The sequence below is a fragment of the Sus scrofa genome, chromosome 14 (genome assembly GCF_000003025.6).
Source record: "Sus scrofa isolate TJ Tabasco breed Duroc chromosome 14, Sscrofa11.1, whole genome shotgun sequence".
Lineage (NCBI taxonomy): Eukaryota > Metazoa > Chordata > Mammalia > Artiodactyla > Suidae > Sus > Sus scrofa.
The window spans coordinates 99,717,176-99,739,373 of NC_010456.5; the positions used below are offsets into that span (position 1 = coordinate 99,717,176).

Sequence of the window (22,198 nt, forward strand, 5' to 3'; positions counted from 1 at the left end):
CCTAATTTATTTTTCTTTTCCACCTTCCCATGGAGAAAGGTAGTCAATGAATGAATGCTTAGATCTTCAGTGTCTGTCTGAAAGCTGGCAGTCTTCCAAAAATAAAATTAGGTGCGAAAGAGAAGTTCCAACCCCTGTCTCCTTAAGATAACACTTCTCCAGTCTTTTCGAAGAAGGAAAAGCAAAGTTGTAATGGGCACTATGGCCTTTGGGCATTCTTCTTGGTTCTTTTGCCCTTTACTGTCTATTGATCTGTTTGTGACATTGTGCAAAGAGTTAAGGTACAGAGGCGGGTGTGAGGCCTTATGACTGCTCTCAAGGTACTTGTCACTAACCATAGCTTCTCCTTCTGAACTTCTGCTTCTCCCAGACATTTGAGTTAAGAGAGTTGCCCTTAACTTGGAGCCCTAAGGTATAGGCCATAAGCCTTATCAATTTGAGCCTCTTACTTTTTCACCTCAGGGCCCATCCGGGTTGCCAAACACACAGCTGTCCTAAGGGAATGCTTTGGGGGCTGGACTAAAATAAGTCCCTGGGCTACCACTGCCCATTTCCGAGGCTGGCCTTGCTTACTCAACTTTGTGAGTAGGAGCAGTGCCTCAGCTGGCCCATTTGCAACATGAAGAAAATACTGTGAGTTCCAAAGGAATGAATGCATGTGAACCCCTTAGTCCCACAGCTGCGCCTCACCATTTCATCGTTGTCATAGATGATGACGCGGGGGTAGAAGGAGGCTGACAGCCTGGGTTTCAGTCCCCTTTCTTGGAACATGACCATGAGGAAGTCTGAAAGCCTCAACCACTTCCTGGGAGAAAGTAAGACTCAATGCCTGTAGCGCGGGCACAGAAGGCTTAAGGCAGAGGTCAGTGGAGAGCAGAGTGAGAACCAAAAATGTTATCTGCTGCTGTTATTACGGCAGATGAAAACAAGCTGGGCATCGGTGCCCACTGAGGACCTTGCCTACAAACCAGGCGGATTCAGGCAGGTCGCAGAGGCAGGAAACCCTCCTTGGAGATGCGTGGGGGTGGGGTGGGAGGTGGGGGACGCTCTGGCAGCCGCCGGGAGTGGGAAGGGGGAGGGCGAATTTGACATCCAGCTGAGCGCGGGGCGTGTCGCTCCGTCCCTCTCGGCTGCAAGGTCCAGTCTTTGACACGGGCTGGCGGATCCGCTCCCGCGAGTTGGGGGCCGGGCCCAGGACCCCGCCCAGGCGGCGGCCGGGTCCCCTGGGCCGGGCGCTGCTGGCGGAGCAGACGGGGCGGAGAGGAACGCGGCAGGAGGAGGAGTAGGAGGAGGGGGCCGGTCAAGGGAAGTGCGACGTGTCTGTGGAGCCTTTTTATACCTCCTTCCCGGGAGTCCGGCAGCAGCTGCTGCCTACACCGCTGCCGCCGCCACCGAGCGTCCTAGCGTCTACGCTCCCAGGAGCTGGGCTCCGAGTTCCAGCGCGCCGGGCACCGCCGCAGCCAGCCAGCATGTCCGGGGTCAAGAAACAGAAGACGGTAGGCTTCGAGTCGCCTGCCTTCCTCCTCCCCTCCGATCGCCGGCGCCGACCCCCGACCCCGGGGACGCTCGGATCCCATCCTCTTCGGGAGGAGGCGAGCAGCCAGGGCGCAGAGGCTGGAGCGCCGGGAGGAGGAGGAGGGAAGCAGGAGGGCGAGGAGAGGCTGGGATTCCCGGGGCAGCCCTCGCCGGGCACTCCCTCTCCGCCCTGCGCCCCTTGGGGTCGTCACGGCCGGGATGGACCTCCGGAGGTGGCAACGTGGGTCTCCATCAAGAGAGAGGACCAGAGAGGAAATTTCCTTTCTTCCCCTAAGAGCTTTTTCAGACCCGCCTTTTCCAGCTCCGCGCGTGTCCAGCGGGTGGTAGGCTGACCGAACTCCTGTCCTGCTAGGTCGCTGGGCACACGTCAGCGATAGTCATTAGGATTTGGTCCATGGAACTTCCTTGGGGTGGACATCAATGACAGACTTTCATAGAGGAAACACAACTCTCTAGACGAAAGGGAGGAAATTGCATTTCTACACTGGCAGGGTACTAGCTTAATTCAGCTCCCTGTTGGGATCCGGTGGCATCTCAAGTTCAGTCATGGGTGGGGGCTCTCCTCAGCTTGGTGGAGTGATATGAGGGGACTGTTTTGAGGAGGCTTAGTTTTATCCATCATTAATCTGGGCATCGCCTTAATGGGAAATAGAGGAATTATTGAAAAGTTCCTTTCCCACTTAGCGATAGGGGCTCCTATAATTTTGCATCTTTAAAGATGGCAGCAGTGACCATAGACCCTTAAGAAGTGGAAGGAGCCTTGTAGACAGCATCTAGGTCACACCAGGGTGGTCCACAAGCCTTGTTTATATCCCAGCCGGGAGTCTGACTGCTGAACACTCATCTTTAACTACCACACTGCAAGCCTTAGATGATTATAGTGGTCACTAAATGGGCTGACCTCTCTCAAACAGTTCGACTTGTACTTAGCACATAGTAGGTGGTCAATCAATGTTTATCACAATTATAATGTAATATTTATTACTGAAATACCTTCGAGGTTTATTTGTGACAGGCTGAGGGAGAGATGAAAATAAAACTCTGTTGGAGAAGGGCAATCCAGGGGCCTGGCAGGAGCTAGAAATGTGGGCGTGAGCAGCATGGAAAAGAGGATGGGGGCCCTGTGGTTTCAGGAGTCCACATTGGACCCACAAAAACAGCCAGGAGAAAGGCAGCATCAATTTGAGAAGGGAGGATGGTGGGGGTCCACTTGCCTTTTATAGGAGTAATTTTAAAGTGGGGAGATGCTCAGTATTATATTTTAAAATATAGTTAAGTGAAAATCACTTGGGTTTTATTCCTATTTAATTTTATTAATTTCTATAAAATTCTAAATGGTATCTTCTGAGTGAGAAACTACTGTGACACTTAGTAGCTTTTTATATCAGTGGGATTTTGAATTCTTACCTCCCTGCTTGCATCAAGAATTACTTCCCAGTTCTGATGAAGTTGCTTTGTCAAGCACTAGTATTGAAGGGGCAGGTGGTCTTTCCCCTTCGTGTATCTCAAAAAGAACCGGTGAAGTGAAGGGTTTAAGAACAGGGGCTTTACACACTTATTGTGGCAACTGCACTGACAGAGGGAGCGAGAAATTTGAGGGCCACAGAGTTTGGTTTTTGTATTTACACATTTGGGATCTCCTTTTTTTCTTTTTAGTTTGGGTGTGTGTGTGTGTTCTGCACAGGATTAAATTAACAACTGAAACAGCCAGCAGGACTTGTGAACTTTTGTTTAGCCAACAGTTTTAATCTAGGGCACTAGCACAAGTTCCCCAAAGGGCCAGATAGATCCTATTGGGTAAAGCAAGCCAGCTCTAAGTGCATATAAAATCTCTCAAGCTTTAAATGTTAACTCAAAAATATGTTTTGAAACCTTGCAAGTCAGAACAAAATCTATCCCCATGTGTGACCTCTGAACTAATCAATTATTTGAGAAGTGAATCTTTTTTTTTTTAGGGCTGTACCCGTGGCATATAGAGGTTCCCAGACTAGGGGGTCCAGCCGGAGCTAGGGCTGCCAGCCCACGACAGAGCCACAGCAACATCAGATCCAAGCCATGTCTCTGACCTACATCACACCTCACAGCAACACTGGATCTTTAACCCACTGAGCGAGGCCAGGGATCAAACCCGCAACCTCATGGTTCCAAGTTGGATTCGTTTCTGATGCGCCATGATGGGAACTCCTGAGAAGTGGATTTTTTTTTTTTTTTTTTTTTTTTTTTTTTTTTTGTCATTTTAGGGCCGCACTCAGGGCACATGGAAGTGCCCCAGCTAGGGGTCCAATAGGAGCTGCAGCTGCTGGCCTCTGCCACAGCCATAGCAATGCCGGATCCTTAACCCACTGAGGGAGGCCAGGGATCGAACCCATGTCCTCATGGGTACTAGAGGGTTTCATTAACCACTGAGCCATGATGGGAATTTCCCCTGAGAAGTGAATCTTGCTGATCTAGGAAACTATCCTGGAAGTGAGGTTCAGCTGATCTTTTCAGGGACTTGCAGAAATCTTTACATTATTTTCTCTCTTGTCAGCAGAGGATCGTCAGTTCACATGGCAGTCACTGCAGTAACTCCAAATATTTGTTGAGCCCCTACTGTGTGCCAGGCAGTATACTGAGGTGAATATATCTTTCCCAGGACTTTTTTGGCCACAGTCTCTGGATGAATATAGCCTTTCAGTTCAGACTACTCTAAGAAGAGTAAGTAGTTGTGGTTTAAATGTGAAAATGTGGGATGATTTTCTTACAGCTTGAGAAAAGAAAAAAAAAGAGAAATGTTCTTTTATAAGGGAAGGTAGCACATTCCTCCTGTGTTAGGCATCCTTACCATGGAAACCAAAGACAGCTACGTGTCCCAGCCCACCCTCTCATCCTTGATTTACTTCCAACCCTGGCCACCTCTTGGCATACACACAGATCCTGGGAGAGGAAAGCAGGCAGACCACAGGCAGAGAACTGGAGAGAAAGGCAAACGCCTGGTCCTGTGCGTGAGTGTGTGTGTGTGTGTGTGTGTGTGTGTGTGTGTGTCTTTTTAGGGCCACACCCACAGCATATGGAAGTTCCCAGGCTAGGGGTTGAATCAGAGCTGCAGCTACTGGCCTACACCACAGCCACAGCAACTCAGGATCCGAGCCTCCTCTTCGACCTACACCACAACTCACGACAACCCTGGATCCTTAACCTGATGGATGAAGCCAGGGATTGAACCCGAGTCCTTATGGTTACTAGTCGGGTTTGTTACCACTGAGCCACGACCGGACCTCCATGGTTCTTGCATCATTTCCTGGGTTAACATTTTTCAAGGCTTACAGACAATGTTATTATATTATTGGTTGGAGAAAACCAATCTAAAACAGTCCACTGAGATATTAAAATATTTTCCAAAGGATCCAACAAGCCAGTGGTTGGGAGAGAATAAAGGGTATTGAAAAGTTAAAGCTCTCTGTCAGTGTAAGTGATTATCCACATTTTTATTATTTTTAAAATTTTGTACATTATTTTCTGGCAAGTAACTACTTTGAAAACTATTTGAAGATGCTGCATAAGGCTAGACATAAATTTTCAGATGAGTAACCACTGGAAGGAAGGAGAAACAAGCATTTCCTAGAGGCCAGGCCCTTAGTTATGCTTCATTTCATCTCATCCTCACTAGCAGCCTTCGCCCCCGGAAAACTGAGCCTCGTCACAAGGGGAAGGGAAATGCCAGGGGCAAGTCAGGATTTAAAATCAAGTTTGCCCAACTTTGAAGCTCAGGATCTTGCTTCCAGTGTTTCTCTGTTTAAGGATATAACCTGTCTGGTCCATAGATTTCCTCATCTGTAATGACTTACCCCTTATAATTGCTGTGAAGAGTAAATAATGCCTAAAAATTGTCTTGCTTAGTTTCAGGGCCAGAGTAAGGCCTCATATTAAGTCACTATTGATCTTATGTTTATTACTCTGTACTGTCGTGGTTTGACCAAAAAGGAGAGGAAAGCACAGGTCAGAGCATTCCAGAGGTTCAGTAAATGACAACCATCAGAATACTTAATAAGAGCAAACAAATACAGAAGTATAGAGGCAGTGGTTTGAATTCTAATTGCGAAAAGCTGAATAGAAGACAAAGGTCAATAATTAGTTCGGACTTATGAGAATAACCCAAATAATCAGCAAGATTTTGCCAACAACCTTGGCCAAGAAAGGCAATCTGTGTGTAAGTAAATATTGGACTAACTTCTCTCCACCCTTCCTCTCCACCCTTCAACTGTTTCCAGATCTACCTTAAAATTAATGTTATCCAATTCATGCTGTTATTCAATGATCATCTCTTTGGACTTTTACCATTAAAGATAAATATAGTTAACTCTGCATTTTATATCTGAGATAGTTATCTTTGTCTTTTAATGCTTTTTTCTCAATGCACATGGCTCAGTGGTTTGCTTAGGGGATAATTAGGCTTAACTAGAACATAGAAACTCTAGGGAATAAGAGATGAGAAAGGAATCAGTGATGTCAATTTCAGTCCTAGGAGGCTACTGTTTATTTCAAAATCTATCGCTAAATGGTAATGGACACTCATTAGTATTTGTGTTTGGAAATTTTTGGAAAACACAAACTAAAAGTAAATAAACATATGGAGTTCGTGTAATGGCTCAGCTGAAACGAATCTGAGTAGCATCCATGAGGACACAGCTTTGATCCCTGACCCCGCTCAGTGGATTAAGGATCTGGGGTTGCCATGAACTATGGTGTAGGTTGGACATGTGGCTCAGATCTGACATGGCTGTGACTGTGCGGCTACAATTCTGATTGGACCCCTAGCCTGGGAACTTCCATATTGCTGTGGGTATGGCCCTAAAAAGCACACACACACACACACACACCACAAAGGAAATAAATGTACATATACTGGCATTTCAACTAACCTCTCGTTCCCCGGGTGATTTGCCCATATGACAGCTGGAATGGCATGTATACCCAGCAACCTTGCATAGAGCCTGGCAGGAAGTAGATGCTCAACAAATATTTGTTGCATAAATGGCAACAGAATTCATCAGAGGATGAATTTGTTTTTAGAATCCTTATTCTGCATAGGTTTCCCCACTCCCCTTTTATCTGTCTGTTCTCATGTGCTTGCTGATTTTTACCTGGATATTTGTTATTACCATTGAAAAATTACCTGTAGGAGTTCTTTGAGGCCTAGGATGAATGGCCTTCCCCTCACCCAGAGGCTTTGCTTTTGTTTGTTCCAGGTGCCTGGCGGCACTACTAGCCTGGGACCACTTGAACCTAAATTTACCACTTAAAGTTTTTTAGACCACCCAGGTGATGTGAATTTGAGTTGCAGTCTTGCACACAAGGATCAGCTTGTGAATGCAAGTTCTTATATACACTTTCAATGTCAAGGCAACTGTCCTTGCAGTCTCTTGGAGTGGGAGGTCGGTTCATTCTGGTTCACTCTTATTTTTAGTGGGTGACTCTTCAGAACCACAGCTTAGTGTGACAAAGACCTTTTTATTCTTCCCACCTGGGAATGTCTGGGCTTTGATTTCTTTTCACCTCCCCTGTGAGGCTGTCAAAATCCATGCAAATCTGCCTCTCTGAGGACAGACCGTGCCTCTCTGCTTGCTTACCTCTTAGATTCCTGCTTTCCCGCAGATTCTGGCCTGGTAGTTCCTTACTGTCTTGTCAGTTATTTGATGTTTCTAATTAGATTATTATAACTTGCATTTTAAAATTTGTTTTTATGGAAGGATTGGACTGTATAACCTAGACCATCATTGTTGGAAACAAAAAAATCTCTGACTTTTCTCCATTGCTATGTATCATTAACACTTCATATCATACCTTTCTCTTACTATACCTATAACATTCTTATAAAGGGAGTACTTTAAGAATGAGTAAACTTAAATCAGCTGGCTAGTCAGAAATATTTAAAATTTTTGTTCCCCTGCAAAGTGCTAAGCTTTGGGCCTAGGGTGGGGGTTTGGGGAGGGGAGCTGGGGCCCTGGCGCTCACCTTGTTGTGGCCTCTCCCTGTCCAGGCATCCTTAGAGACACACCTAGTTCTGTCTCATCCTTAGTGTTGGTCCAGTTCAAGTACATTCCTGTCTGAAAGCCCCTTTAGTTTCAGCACCTCTCCTTGCTTCTTTCTTGAGGTCACTATGCTGCTCCAGCATAACTCTGGGGAAAACTTGGTGATGCTCTCTCAGATCCATGACATTTCTCCACTCCTCCCAGGAGGGTGGAAACTGTGCTCCTGCTCTGCTGTGACCAGGCTGGGACTTTGAGGCACTCTAGGGGCTTTTGGAGTCCATCCCTGCCTCCTCTCCCCTGGGGCCTGTCAAGGGTCAGAAGCACACCCAGTGCCCCCTGCTTTCAGAGTCCCCAAAGCTGTTTGACTCCTCTCACCCCAAGCCCAGTACCAGGCACAGAATAGAACTCTCTTTCTCAGACTCACACTGGCACCTAAGCTCCCTTTGCTTCTAATAAATATTAAATAGAGCTTTTCAGGAAGGTTCATTAACATTAATGTTGGATTGGTTACAAATGTGGTCTTCTTGTTCCTTTTTCCTGCCTTTTGATCAAATAATTTTTTTTTTCAATTTAGAATACATTGGCACACAAGATAGAAATTTTTCTTCTGTCTGCAAAAGAGCCATTGTATTAAAACTTGAAACCTAACTTGCCTCTGATAACACATGGTGTGTAAAGTGACTTCCATCAGTTGGCTGGTGTGACTTCCTGTAAAATCTTATCAACTCTTTCTGCATTTCAAATTTACTCCTGAGGTTGATTTTGCTATAACCGGTATTGCGAAAACATGACTGCAACGTAAGAGTGACAAACTCAATCTGTATAGCAGCAAGTATTAATTGTTAGCAAAAAAATGTGACCTATTATAAAGCTTTTTTTAAAACAATTACATAAGTAAATTAAATGATGAGTTATTAAATTTCTATTCTAGGTTAATATTTGCTTTAAATGTCTAACATCCTATATGTTTGTTTTTTTTTTTTTTTTTTTTTTTTTTGTCTTTTTGCTATTTCTTTGGGCCGCTCCCGCGGCATATGGAGGTTCCCAGGCTAGGGGTCGAATCGGAGCTGTAGCCACTGGCCTACGCCAGTGCCACAGCAACGCGGGATCCGAGCCGCATCTGCAACCTACACCACAGCTCACGGCAACGCTGGATCGTTAACCCACTGAGCAAGGGCAGGGACCGAACCCGCAACCTCATGGTTCCTAGTCGGATTCGTTAGCCACTGCGCCACGATGGGAACTCCCATCCTATATGTTTTGTTATGAAAAATATGGATGTTATCCACCAAGTATTGATGTCCAGTCTAATATTACGATTACTTTTTTTTTCTTTTTAATGTATGTTGGGTGTGGGCTTGAAAAATTATTTGCAGACTTTGCTTAGAGACTTCAACCACCTACAGTAAAGTCTGGGATTTTATCCTCATTATCTCATTCATCTCTATCTTCCCCAATCATTTACTTATGGATAATTCCTGCTTTTTCAACTTCTAGCAAAGTCAGCCACTCAAGAAGTTGGTGATGATTTGTTTTTTAATATACACTTCCTACTATTAAAAAATCTGAATTGACTTTTTAGTCCTCTGCTGGTGATCCCATTGTATATTATTTTGTTTTTCTTTAAGGACTCTAAAAACCTTTCCATTTTTAGTTCCTGTCAGATCCTTACTTATATATTTGTTCACTCCCTTCACGTAGTAAATATTTATTGAATGACCGAACCAGGACCTGTGCTTGCCATAATTTGCTATAGCTACCAAAGCCTTATATTTGTTGTAGTTTTTTTAATCCAAATACTGTCTTTAATCTACTCTAACACTGTCTTTAAACTATTCTAAACATAGCATTTACTTTTTCTAATTGCAACACCCCACCCACAACTTTTATATTCTTTCATGCTTCTGCACAGTCAGTATTTCAGTGGCTTTGGGCCAAAAGCAATAAAATTCCCAACTGATTTTTTTCATACATTTTTAAAAAAATCCTTTTTTTTCCCTCCTAAATTAAAATGTTAAATTACTTTTTATTCAGGCTGTTCCTACTTTTAAAATGTATTCAAATGTATTTTTTTTTTTTTAAAGAACCATAGCATTTTCCTCCAGGAAGGAAAATCAAGAGCTTCTCTTCAAGCTGATACACAATTTTAAGAGCTTTGCTAAGGCCCATGACCATCTTCCACGCCAGCTGGTTGATGATATCACCACTGAGCTGGCACTCTGATCACGCACTTACAGTCCTAGCCCTTTCCTCTTTATTGCATGCCCTTTGAAAGAGGCCCTATCCATTTTCTATAGTTTTGTTTTCGCTTTTACTTACTTGGAAATGTTTTCCATGAATTAAAAAACAAACAAACAAAAACCACACAGGGAGTTCCCATTGTGGTGCTGCAGAAACGAATCTAAGAACCATGAGGTTGCGGGTTTGATCTCTGGCCTCGCTCAGTGGGGTAAGGATCCAGCGTTGCCGTGAGCTGTGGTATAGATCACAGACGAGGCTCAGATCTGGTGTTGCTGTGGCTATGGTGTAGGCTGGCAGTTACAGCTCTGATTAGACCCCTAAGCTGGGGAACCTCAATGTGCCGTGGGGGCAGCCCTAAAGAGACAAAAAAATTAAAATTTAAAAATTAAAAAAAAAACCCACAAAGCAAAAAACTTCCCAAACTGGTTATCAGTGAGTCACGATTACACTTTGATTTAGCTTTAGCATCTTGTTTCCATATTCTGGAGATAAAAAATACAGACCAAAGAGCAGTGTTTGAAAAATGTAACTTTACCATATGGGCCAGCCTGTTTCTCTCGAGAAAATTCAACCCATACCACCCCCACCAACTCCCCAACCTCCTCACTCTTCCTTAAGCCTTCAATAGTTTAATCATTTTATCAAAAAAAGAAAAAAAGATAGCAATGATTGCATAGGTGTGCCATACAGATAAAACTATTAGGCAAAAGTTGGGCAAGTTCAGTTATACGTTAAAGCCTCTGCTCTTTTAGTTCTCAGAATTTCCAGTTTTATCTCTAAATCCATTCCTTTCCATTGTTTCCTAAGTTCCTGAAGTACTGTGAGGTTGATTACAATACTTGTGTGGTTCTGCCAACCAAATCTACCTAAATTGCTGAGTCCCAATAGAGTCTTCCCCTAAATTACCTGAATAAGCACAGCTCTTGGGCCATTGTGTCACTAATGCAACAATGTTTTGAGTAGGTACTAAAAAATGAAATCAAAAATTTTGCATTCATCCATTGTGTTTAAATCAGCCATATGACTAAGAATAGATCTAATAAAACCTAGGTATTTAAATTCCGACTGTGGGATTTGCATATTTATCAAGTTTTGATTTTTAGAGCATGTGTTGTTAGAAAATTCCTACTCTGTTGCGACTTGTTTATCATCTGCGTTGAGCACTTATGATGTGGCAAGCACTGTTCCAGAGGTTGCCTGTGCATTAACTCATTTAGTCCTCACCATCTCCTGGAGCAAGTTTGTGAACGAAGAGTCAGGAGGGAACTCATTTAACCGAAATAATTCTTAGGAGAGTTACCCATAGGAGAATCTAAAATCTTATTAGTGCCTCTGTAGTTTAATAAGCTGTTTATTTCATAGAGGGAATCAGACCATGGCCAGTAGCAAACACAGCTGGCTTAGGCAACTGGTAATATATTACTGCTTCATTTGTAAAATATTTTGGCAGCTGCCTACTGCTAATATCTCAAGATAATAATAATGAATTCTATTTAGAGACATTCTCCAGCATTTTTTAATAAAAGAATAAATGGCATACACTAGCTAATGCATGTTACTTTTTTCATCACACACATTTCTTTCCTTATGGTGACATAAAGGGAATAATTGGAAAATAAATTTTCTTTGTGCCCAGACTCAACAAGTAGGAGTAATAGTTTTTTTTTTTTTATCACTTCACTTTACCACTATGTCATTATTCAGCAAGTAGTGAAGAGAATAATTTGTTTTCACTAAAGCTGCTAATACTTGAGCCAAGTTGTAACTATGATTTGTAGATGATAAAAGGAAACCAGGCCACCCATGTATTTTTCACAAAATAAAAACTTGACCTAACTGGAAGTCAAGGCTTAAGGATGCTGGCACTCACTGGGGACCAATGAGGGGTGCCTGGAAATTGTGAGATTGCAAATGGCACTTCCTATGGTGTTTGAAAGAAACATTTTGGGGAGATGTCTCATTCTATCATTATAGGTCGGGAAAGTCTAACTTTTCAGCAGTCCTGGGCCATAGCCTCAGTGACATAAATCCCCAAATCCATGTTTTCATGGTGTGAGACACCTTGGATACAAAAGTCTGCCAAAAGGATGTGTAGTCTCTACATTAGCCACTTCAGTGAATGGAAACATACAGGTTATCATAAACACTTGTTTCTTCCATTTTCTTCTCAGTGTTGAGGTTCTGGCTTAATAAGCCTTTTAAACATCACACTCTGAGACTCATTCTTGATTATGTTGATTAAGGTACCTTGTTGATCCAACTAGGTTCCCTAAATAGGGGAAGGGAACAAGCACTTATTCAAGGACTTTCCATCCAGTATCTCTTCTTCTCCTTACAGTAACCCATGAAGTAGCTGAGGTTCTTATCCCCAATTTATAGTTGAGAACAGTAAGGCTCATGGAGGTTAAATAACTTGCTATAAGATGCACAACTGTAAGTGGCAGAGCTGAAACTGACTACCTCCTAAGGACCAATGCTATGTTTTCGATCATTCTTTTTTTTCTGTCCATTAATGTAACAGATGTCATGGATACCACAACTGTCAGAATGAAGATTATTCTGATTGTTAAAACAGACATTCAAAGTTTGTCTTTGTGGGAGTTCTCATTGTGGCACAGCAGAAACAAACCGGACTAGCATCCATGAGAATGCGGGTTTGATCCCTGTCCTCGTTCAGTGGGTTAAGGACCTGGCGTTGCCATGAGCTGTGGTGTAGGTTGCAGACATGGCTTGGTACTGGCGTTGCTGTGGCTGTGGTATAGGCCAGTAGCTGTAGCTCCAATTCAAACCCTAGCCTGGGAACTTCCATATACTGCAGGTATGCACCCCTAAAAAGACACACACACACACACACACACACACAAATTGTCCTTGTGGATGCCAATTAATGCAGTGAAGAAGCTGAAAAGATGATGTGGTCATTTTTAAAGTGATTTTCTTCAGGGGCTTTTTGGAATGTTGTATATAATCTTTAGAATACGTGGACTTTAGCAAACGCCGTTAAAAGGCAATAAATGTTCGTTTGGATGAGGCTCTGCAGCCAGTTATAGGAATAGTAGTGTTTGGAATCGAACCCAACATTTCACCTTAATAATACAAAGCTTCAGTGTTCTAGTGGGTAAATGCATACACTCAAGAATAAGTGTCCTTAGAAATAATTGCAGTGACTTACATGTAACTCTAGGCCTTGCCTTGTTCATTATGCGGGCCCTGCACAGTCGAGCATTCATGACTTATAAGCTCCCAAAGCCCCACAAGCTCCAAGCCTGTTCTCTGGATGTACGAGAGGTTTCACTAGCATTTCTACAGCTCAGCACAGAATTTTAATCTTTCGTGGTTCAAGGAGCCTGTGTCATATATACAGCCTCGTACCAGAACCCATTGCAAAAGAAGATGAAAATACACGGAGGTGATGAAAACAGCCTACTGTGAAACACTTATAGGCCTAGCTTTTGGAAGGGCAGCTAAGACCTGTGCTGAACCCATAACTGTGTGGTTTAGAGCATTTGCTGAAGGCAGTTACACATTTCTAGGAGACTCAATTTTATGTGTATTGTGTTTCCATGAGGATAATTGCCTGAATTATAGGCAGGGTTCATCTGTGTATGCATAATACCTTTCTTTCATCGTGCTCATCAAGGCTTATACATAAATTCTTATTAACTATCCTAGCAGCTCTCCAGAATGGGTAGCTATAAGTATAAACCGCAGATGAGGACACTAAAATATAGAGATGGGGTAAATTCCCTAGGGCCTTCTGGCAAGCCCATGTAATAGTAGAGACAACCCAAATTTGCCAAGTTCAATGGTAGAGCACTTCATTTTGTCTCAGAACAGACAGAAGCTCTAGGATACCTGAAAGATATCTGGAAGGAAGGCTTTCTTATTGGGGTTGCACCAAGTTAATTGTGCGCTGTGAAACACGATATGGCCTCATTTTCATCGGGAGATCTAGTGCTATAAACACTGCAACATATGAATTAAGTGATTGAGCTAATTATACCTTTTTTTTTATATGCTTCTAAAAAACTGATACGTGATCCATGAAATAGAGAAGATGGTACATTCACAATTTTCTGTCATTTTCGGGGCATTGCTTCTGTACCTTTATTTTAAAGGGGAGACTGGAGACTAAACCATATCTTTGGTGGTTATTAACCCTGGCTTACCTTCTTATTTCTCTGGGACATAAGATTTCTGAAGCCATGTCTGTCTTCATGATATATCCTGTTTGGATCTGTGTATAGTTGCATACAAAGTGTAGAAAGAGTTATTACCAACAATGGCTAATAATAGAGGCTTGAGGAAAAGAGAAAGCTACAAGTGTTAAGGAAATTTCTGGAGAAAATTTGGTCCAGTAGACCAGGAGTTAGGAAATTACATCCTGTGTCCACCTCCACCCCCGTGACTGTCTTGGTATAATCTGTAAGCTAAGAAAGGCTTTTAAATGGTTGGTAAAAAAAAAAATCAAAGGAAGAAGAAGAATTATATTTCGCAACATGTGAGAAGTATATGAAATTCAAATTTCAGCATCTATAAATAAAGCTTATTGGAACACAGCAACACCCATTTATTGACATGTTGTGCCCGCTTTCACGGCAAAGATGAGTATTTGCAATAGACTAAATGGCCTATAAAGCTGAAAATATTTATTATCTGAACCTTTAAAGAAAAGTGTGCTGCCTCCTGCTGTTGACAGTGGGGGTGGGGGTGGGGCTGTGTTCAGTTCTGACAGACTCAGGTCAGTGGCCTGTCAGCATGTCGCCCACATCTGACTTCAGAGAGCTGAGTACCCAGCTCCACTTCATGAGCTTCCAATGAATCATGTTTGGTGTATTGCCATTGTTGTACTTTAAAAAAATTATATTTTTAAAAGTTCTATAGAACTCATTGTTATGTCTCCTGTCATGAGGTTATTGAAGATATTGTTCATGAATTATAACACATGATATTCTCTTAATAAAGATCTGCAGAAGAAATTTCAGTCAGTGCTAGAAAGGTTATATCTTTTGAGGATTTTTTTTTTCATATAATCCTTTGGAAACTGAATTCTGTGACCGTCCAGGTCTCTTTCCTTTAAGATGCCTGCCAGAAAGCTCCGAAGTGAATTTGTGGCTCACTTTCTATTTTTGCACAATTTCATGCTTAATATCATTTCACTTTATCCCTTATGTTATTTTCTCTTTTCTTTTTCTCCTCTACTCAGAAGTGAGCTTTTGCTATGCTTTATGGATCCTGTAAGTCACTGTACACTTTTTAGGAACTCTGCAGAACATTAAAACATATATTAAAAATAAGATACATTTGAATTTTAGCTCCAGAAACTCACAGGGCACTCTTATGGTCCCCCTAAGAGAGCCATTCTCCCTTTCCGTACTGTTTGGTGACTTTCCATGGCTCTGTGTCTGCCGGCCTCCTGGAAACCAGTCCTTGAAATGGTCATTGAGTACTTTGTGATCTAATGTTCTAGCCTTGCTGGAGGCTTATCAACAAACCCCTTGAAGATGGATAAAGATGTAGATCAGAAGTTCCATCCAGGGTCCAGAGGACTTAGGAGGGTTGGGAACTTGGATGGGGAAATTATTTTTTATAACCTATAATCAAAATTTATCACTTTTTCAATGATGAGCATGGACAACAAATCACAGCGATATCGGCAGTACTTGTGATTATATTAGCAATAGAAGTTACAGATATTTTCCTATCACATTATGATGTTGCTGATGACGCAAAAAATTTATTACTCCAAAATTAAGATAATTATTATAGCTGCTTGAACATCTAGATCTTGTTATTTAATATGCTGATAAGGAAGCATATTTATTACAGTGCTGTAATTTTAAAAACTATTTTGATAACTGTATTTTTTTTTCTTTGCAATCCTTTGTGTTTTATGTATTTACAAACATTTTTCTGAGAAGTGGTTCATAGCCTACTAAGGAATTCAAGGATGAAAGAGCTGTGTGCATGAATGCACCCAGACAGTCCCTCTTTCCCCTAGTTTTTACCTGCAATTCCACTGGGTTCACAGATCCCAGGACAAGGCCGATGTCTAATGTGCAGTTGAAGAGCTCAGGCCCTGGGAATTTCTGTCCTGGCTCAGTGGCTGGCAAACCCTCCTAGGATCCAGAGAGGACATGGGTCGATCCCTGGCCTTGCTCAGTGGGTTAAGGATCCGGCATTGCCGTGAGCTGTGGTGTAAGTCACAGACACGGCTTGGATCCCCTTTTCCTGCGGCTCTGTCATAGGCTGGTGGCTACAGCTCCAACTGGATCCCTAGCCTGGGAACCTCCATATGCCGTGAGTGCGGCCCTAAAAAAAAAAAAAAAAAAAAAAAAAAAAAAACGGAAGAAAAAAAAAAGAATTCAGGCCCTGTAGGCTAAAATCCAAGATAGAAGGTCACATGATGGAGGGTTTTTATTCAGTTGTATTTTTTGAGGCCCCATTCAAATAAATCACTTCTAAGAATCAACTATGGTGATTAGTCATAGTCTTAGTCACAGTATTGATTCTGGCTGTCTTCATTTAGCATTATCTCTTTCTTCCATAAAGCGAGGAATGTATATGTCTTCATAAAATAATCTCTTGGCTTTTGCCGTATCAACACTTGATGTTTTTCAGTGAGAAATTAAAAACCTACCACTTTACACTCTTTGATTTTTAATTTATATTTTGAAAAGAGCTTTGAGTCTTTGAATTGTTAGAGCTTGATATGTATTTATTTCATCCATTTGGAATTGGATGAAAAGGACAAGTGCCACCAGAAGTTAATAACATAATACCTTTTTTGTTCTGTGCTTTGACTGTTTTTGTTGATGAGTTTTTATTGATGTAATCAAGCATATTTTTTTGTTCATGAAGCCGGAATGAGTCTGAGTATCGTTCTTTGCTAATATTTGTGGATGGTACATTCCTGGTTAAGATTTGCTTTATACAGAGTTCCTGTCATGGCTCAGTGGTTAACGAATCCGACTAGGATCCATGAGGTTGCGGGTTCGATCCCTGCCCTTGCTCAGTGGGTTAACGATCCAGCATTGCCGTGAGCTGTGGTGTAGGTTGCAGACACGGCTCAGATCCCACGTTGCTGTGGCTCTGGCGTAGGCCTGCGGCTACAGCTCTGATTAGACCCCTAGCCTGGGAACCTCCATATGCTGTGGGAGTGGTCCAAGATATGGCAAAAAGACAGAAAAAAAAAATTTGCTTTACACTTGCATGGCTTTTGCTTTTCTTGTGTTCCATTTATTATGCTGGTATTCTGAATTCTTCCTTTGATTTATTGAGATCTGCATGAGACTTTAGAGATTATCTACTCTGATATTTCTCAGCTCTGCTCAGATTTACAAAATATTGATGCCTGGACATACCTCTCAAAGAATCTAATTGAATTGATCTGCGTGGGTTCTTTAAAAGCTGGGTAAGAGTTTCCTTGGTTCGGCCTGGCTGGAGAACCACCACCTAGCCTAATCCCTTCACTGTAGAAATGTGGGGCATTGCAACATGCCTGAGCGCCTACAGCTAGCTAATAATAGATGGGGTTTCTCTACTTCAGAATGCTATTTGCTCTTTTCAGATTTCTTTTCAAAAATGTTAGGCCATTTACCAGCTAATGTAGATTTGTGTAATTGCTGCATTCCTCATTGGACGATTTGAAATTGAGTATTACAGCTGGAATGTTTAAAAGTTTGCCATCCTTGTCCTATTTTAACATTACCTAATGAGTAGACAGCTTCCTGGAAAAACCTGGAGACCATTCTTTACTTAGTCAGTTGTTCTTGGCTGCAGTGACAATTTATCCCTGGAAATTTGCCCCATTCTCAGATCACAATTAAGAGAGTGGCCTGTTTTTGTAAGTAGCTTGTGATTCCTGATAAAGTGAGTCTCCAGACCTTACAGTTGAACCTGGCATGTTCCAGTGGGAATAAATCTAAAAATATACCCTTATCACATTTGATGAACTTGAATATAAAGGACCCACATTGGAAGAAGTCTCCAAAAATAAGTCTGCCTTTCCTTTGTGAGTTGTCAATATAACTCTGACATTTCTGGGAGTATATATATGAATACCTCATCGGCAAAAGTGCCATCCATTTATATATTTTGTCCTTATCATTTGAGTTTACTTAGAATGAATCAAATTAATTTATAACCATTCTGCCTTTTCCACCCAGGCTGATAAACTTCTTGCCTTGTTTTATCTGGTCATGGATTTTGATCAACTTTATGTATCTCATTGGGTTTAAAAATTAATGAAAATTAATGATATGTTGCCTTATATAGCACTTATCTTCATAGAGATTATGCATTCTTAATGCAGTAAATGAAAGAAAAAAACCCCCAGGGATTTAGTATAGATATTTGGCTTAAAAGATTAGCTGACTCAAGCTAATGATAGTTCTTAAATTGATGGCAAGTTTCCTGATCTACAGTTGGTTTCTTTAGGACAGCAGCTTTCCTTTTCTTTTAGTCTCATTTTGAGGTGAATTTGGTTACATTTTGAAAACTATGTGTGCACATATATTAAACATAAAAAAGTTAAAATTTTCCCTTTCCAATAGTTCTCCTATACAACTATCAGACCAGAAAATATATTTCATCTACAGCAGGTCATAATACCATGGAATTGGAATTCCCTTGTGGTGCAGCAGATTAAGAATCCTGTGTTGTCCCTGCAGCAGCTCTGTTGCTTCTGTGATATGGGTCTGATTCCTGGCCTGGGAACTTCCACATGCCATAGGCGCAGCCCAAAAAAAATACCTTGGAATCAAAAATGACATAGAGCAAATGGCTTGGCATCTAGTAACTGAGATAGAAAAGAAGAGGGAATTATACACTAAGCCCTCTCACCAGCCCTGTATAGAATCAGCACAGAGAACCGTCAAGTAATTTGCCCCCCCAAGGAAGCTCTGTGTTTCTCTTCTAAATCATCTTCATTTTTGTAGGCAATATAATTTCAACATTTCATTGAGTAGTATCCCTATATCAAGTTACTACTGGAGAGCTATCTCTTTATAGGATAACAACATTATCTATACAATATGTAAAGTTTATATTATGTGCATGTGTGAGGATTGTACTTTGAACCACTCCATATCTAAGGCCCATTCTAAGTCTGTACCTGCCAAAGGATGAACATTAAAAAAATGTGGTCACAGGGCTGAGAAAAGGATCTTTTTTTAAAGCCTTATGAATAGAGATAAGCATTTTAATGTTTATTTTAAAAATTATTTTTGAAAAGATTTTATTTTTAAGCAGAAAAAGTTAAAACATAAAACTATAAGAAGAAAATACAGATCTTTTATGATTTCATAGTTGAGAAGAAATTTCTTTCTTTTTTTTTTTTTGTCTTTTTTAGGGCCACACTCACAGCACATGGAAGTTCCCAGACTAGGGGCTGAGTTGGAGCTGGATCTGCTGGCCTACACCACAGCCACAGCAACGCAGGATCCTTAACCCACCGAGTGAGGCCAGGGATCGAATCCATGTCCTCATGGATACTAGTCAGGTTCATTACCACTGAGCCAGGGCAGGAACTCTGAGAAGATCTTTCTAAGTGTGACACAAATTCAGATACCACACACACAACACACACACACAAATACAGGTGAATATAAAATGTTTTTAAAATTACATGCCAAGAGGTGGAGAGGCCCTGGGCCACCAGCCTGGGTATCTGGTCAGGTGGGAGACCTATCTGCCCCCAGGCTCTGTGGCATGCTTCTCTCTCTTTTCTACTGGAAGAGAAATGAATTTACCATCTTTTTAAAATATATGTAATATACAATTGAAGTAATAAACTTTTTTTTTTTCGTCTTTTTGCCTTTTTCTAGGGCCGCTCCCGCAGCATTTGGAGTTTCCCAGGCTAGGGATCTAATTGGAGTTGTAGCCGCTGGCCTACGCCAGAGACACAGCCACGCCAGATCTGAGCCGCGTCTGCAGCCTACACCACAGCTCATAAACTCCAAAGTAATAAACCTTTAAAAAAAAAGTGGAAAAAAAATTATATGCCAAAATTAAAAACAAACAAACAAACAAACAAAAAAAAACAATCAAAATACAGCCAGCCACCTGAGGGAAAATATGTAGTTCAGAGAAAGTCTGCTTTCCAAAAATATACAGAACTCCTACAAATCAGTATTTTAAAACAATCAGCACTCCAGTAGAAAAAAATGTGGAAAAGAATACAAAGTTCAGGAGTTCCCATCGTGGCTCATCAGTTAACAAATCTGACTGGCATCCATGAGGATGTAGGTTCGATCCCTGTCCTTGCTCAGTGGGTTAAGGCTCCAGTGTTGCCGTGAGCTGTGGTGTATGTAGGTCACAGATGCAGCTCAGATCCTGCGTTGCTGTGGCTGTGGCTTAGACTGGCAGCTACAGCTTTCATTTGACCCCTAGCCTGGGAACCTCCATGTGCCACAGGTGTGGCCCTCAAAAGCAAAAAAAAAAAAAAAAGAAAGAAAAGAAAAAGAATACTAAGTTCACAGAAAAGGAAATACAAATGGCTCTTAAACATATGAAAAGATACAGAATTGCATTTGTTACAAGAAATACAAATTTAAAAATATAATATTTAGTTTTTCACCTATCAGATTTGCACAGGTAAAAACTTAAGCCAACATGTTGTATTAATAAGGGTGTGAGGAAAGAAGCATTCTCACACACCGCTAGTGGAGATGTATATTAGTACAGTCTCCGTAGAGGTGTTGGGAAATAGCTGTCAAAATTAAAATGTAGTCATATTCTAACAATTCAAATTCTAGAACTTTTTTTTCATAGAGAGTTTGCAAATGGGTAAGATGATGTATGTGCAAGGGTAATCTTGACAGCATTTTGTAGCAAAAGGTTGGAAACAACCTAAATATCAATAGAAGGATTGGAGTTCCCATTGTGGCTCGGGGCAACGAACCTGACTAGTTAGTATCCATGAGGATGCGGGTTCGATCCCTGCCCTCGCTCAGTGGGTTAAGGATCCCGTGTTGCCATGAGCTGTGGTATAGGGTCACATATGTGGCTCGGATCTGGCATTGCTGTGACTGTGGTGTAGGCCAGCAGCTCTAGCTCTGATTTGACCCCTAGCCTGGGAACCTCCATATGTGGCCCTAAAAAGACAAAAAAAACCAAAACAAAACCAATGGGAGGATTGTTTAACTAATACTATATACTATTTTTTCATTATACTTTGTACTATGTATATTTTGATATTACTATATCCATAATACAAATTAATTTGACACTTTTGAAAAAGAATGAAGTGTCCCTTAAATATAACAATATGGAAAGATCTCCAAGCATAGTCAGTGAAAAAGGCCTGGTATGAGAAATGTCTATAGCCTGGTAACATTTGGAAGAAAAGGAGTGGAAAGATGCATATAGTTATACATAGATTATCCGTGGAAGGACACATACTAAACTAATAGTATTATTGCCTCCAGCAAAGAGAACTGAGTGGCTGGTAGGAGATTTACTTTTCAAAAACAGAAAGCTTTATCTATCTATCTATCTATCTATCTATCTATCTATCTATCTATCTATCTATCTTTCTATGGATCTATTTGTCTATTTCAATCTATCGATCTATCCGTCTGTGTATATAGCCAGAAGCTGTGAAGGGTCTATGATTTTATCCCACTTGCAGTCTGGTAAGTTAGCTTGCCATCATTTCATGGATGCTGCAGGAAGTAAGATTTGGGTCAGAGACAAGGGACTTTATTACTCTAAGCATAGCAAGCCGTATAACCATCAGCATTTGTGTTGGTTTCTCTTGGCCCCATCCCCTATGAGGATGCCATGGGTGTGTCTGAATGGATATCCACACAGCCAGCAAATTGTATCACAGGAAAGGAACTGTAAGTCAGCTTAAGGAATCTGAATATTTTATGACAGACAATAGGGAGGCTGGCCCTTTGCTCTGGAGGAGACATTATCTTTCTCATCCAAGGCTGTTCATTATACAAACATCCTTGAAAAGGTAGTCTGATATAGAAGGCAGTTAACACCCTACTCAAAGATATGCAGAGGAGTTCCCGTCGTGGCACAGTGGTTAACGAATCCGACTAGGAACCATGAGGTTGCGGGTTCGATCTCTGCCCTTGCTCAGTGGGTTAACGATCCAGCATTGCTGTGAGCTGTGGTGTAGGTTGCAGACGCTGCTCGGATCCCGCGTTGCTGTGGCTGTGGTGTAGGCTGGCAGCTACAGCTCTGATTAGACCCCTAGCCTGGGAACTTCCATATGCTGCGGGAGTGGCCCAAGAAATAGCAAAAAAAAAAAAAAAAAAAAAGATATGCAGAGACACAAGAGAGGAATGGAGAATTGTCTGTCCCTTATATATTTATTTGTAAATATGTGCATTCATATACATATATAAGATTTGAAGGCTAACAATAATTCCTGATCATTTGAACCTTTCAGATAA

The 22,198-nt window shown here is 41.5% G+C and overlaps 1 protein-coding gene across 2 annotated transcripts in view; it reads left to right on the forward strand.

Moving 5' to 3' along the window:
- Window positions 1,124-22,198, forward strand: part of PAPSS2 (3'-phosphoadenosine 5'-phosphosulfate synthase 2) — a 98,048-nt gene continuing 76,973 nt past the window's right edge. Inside the window, exon 1 of one of the 2 annotated variants that reach the window (XM_021073102.1) lies at window positions 1,124-1,496. In XM_021073102.1, the coding sequence (XP_020928761.1) occupies window positions 1,470-1,496 (27 nt within the window). In that variant the 5' untranslated portion in view covers window positions 1,124-1,469. The remainder of the gene's footprint in view (window positions 1,497-22,198) is intronic. The other variant, XM_021073104.1, reaches the window with a different exon arrangement.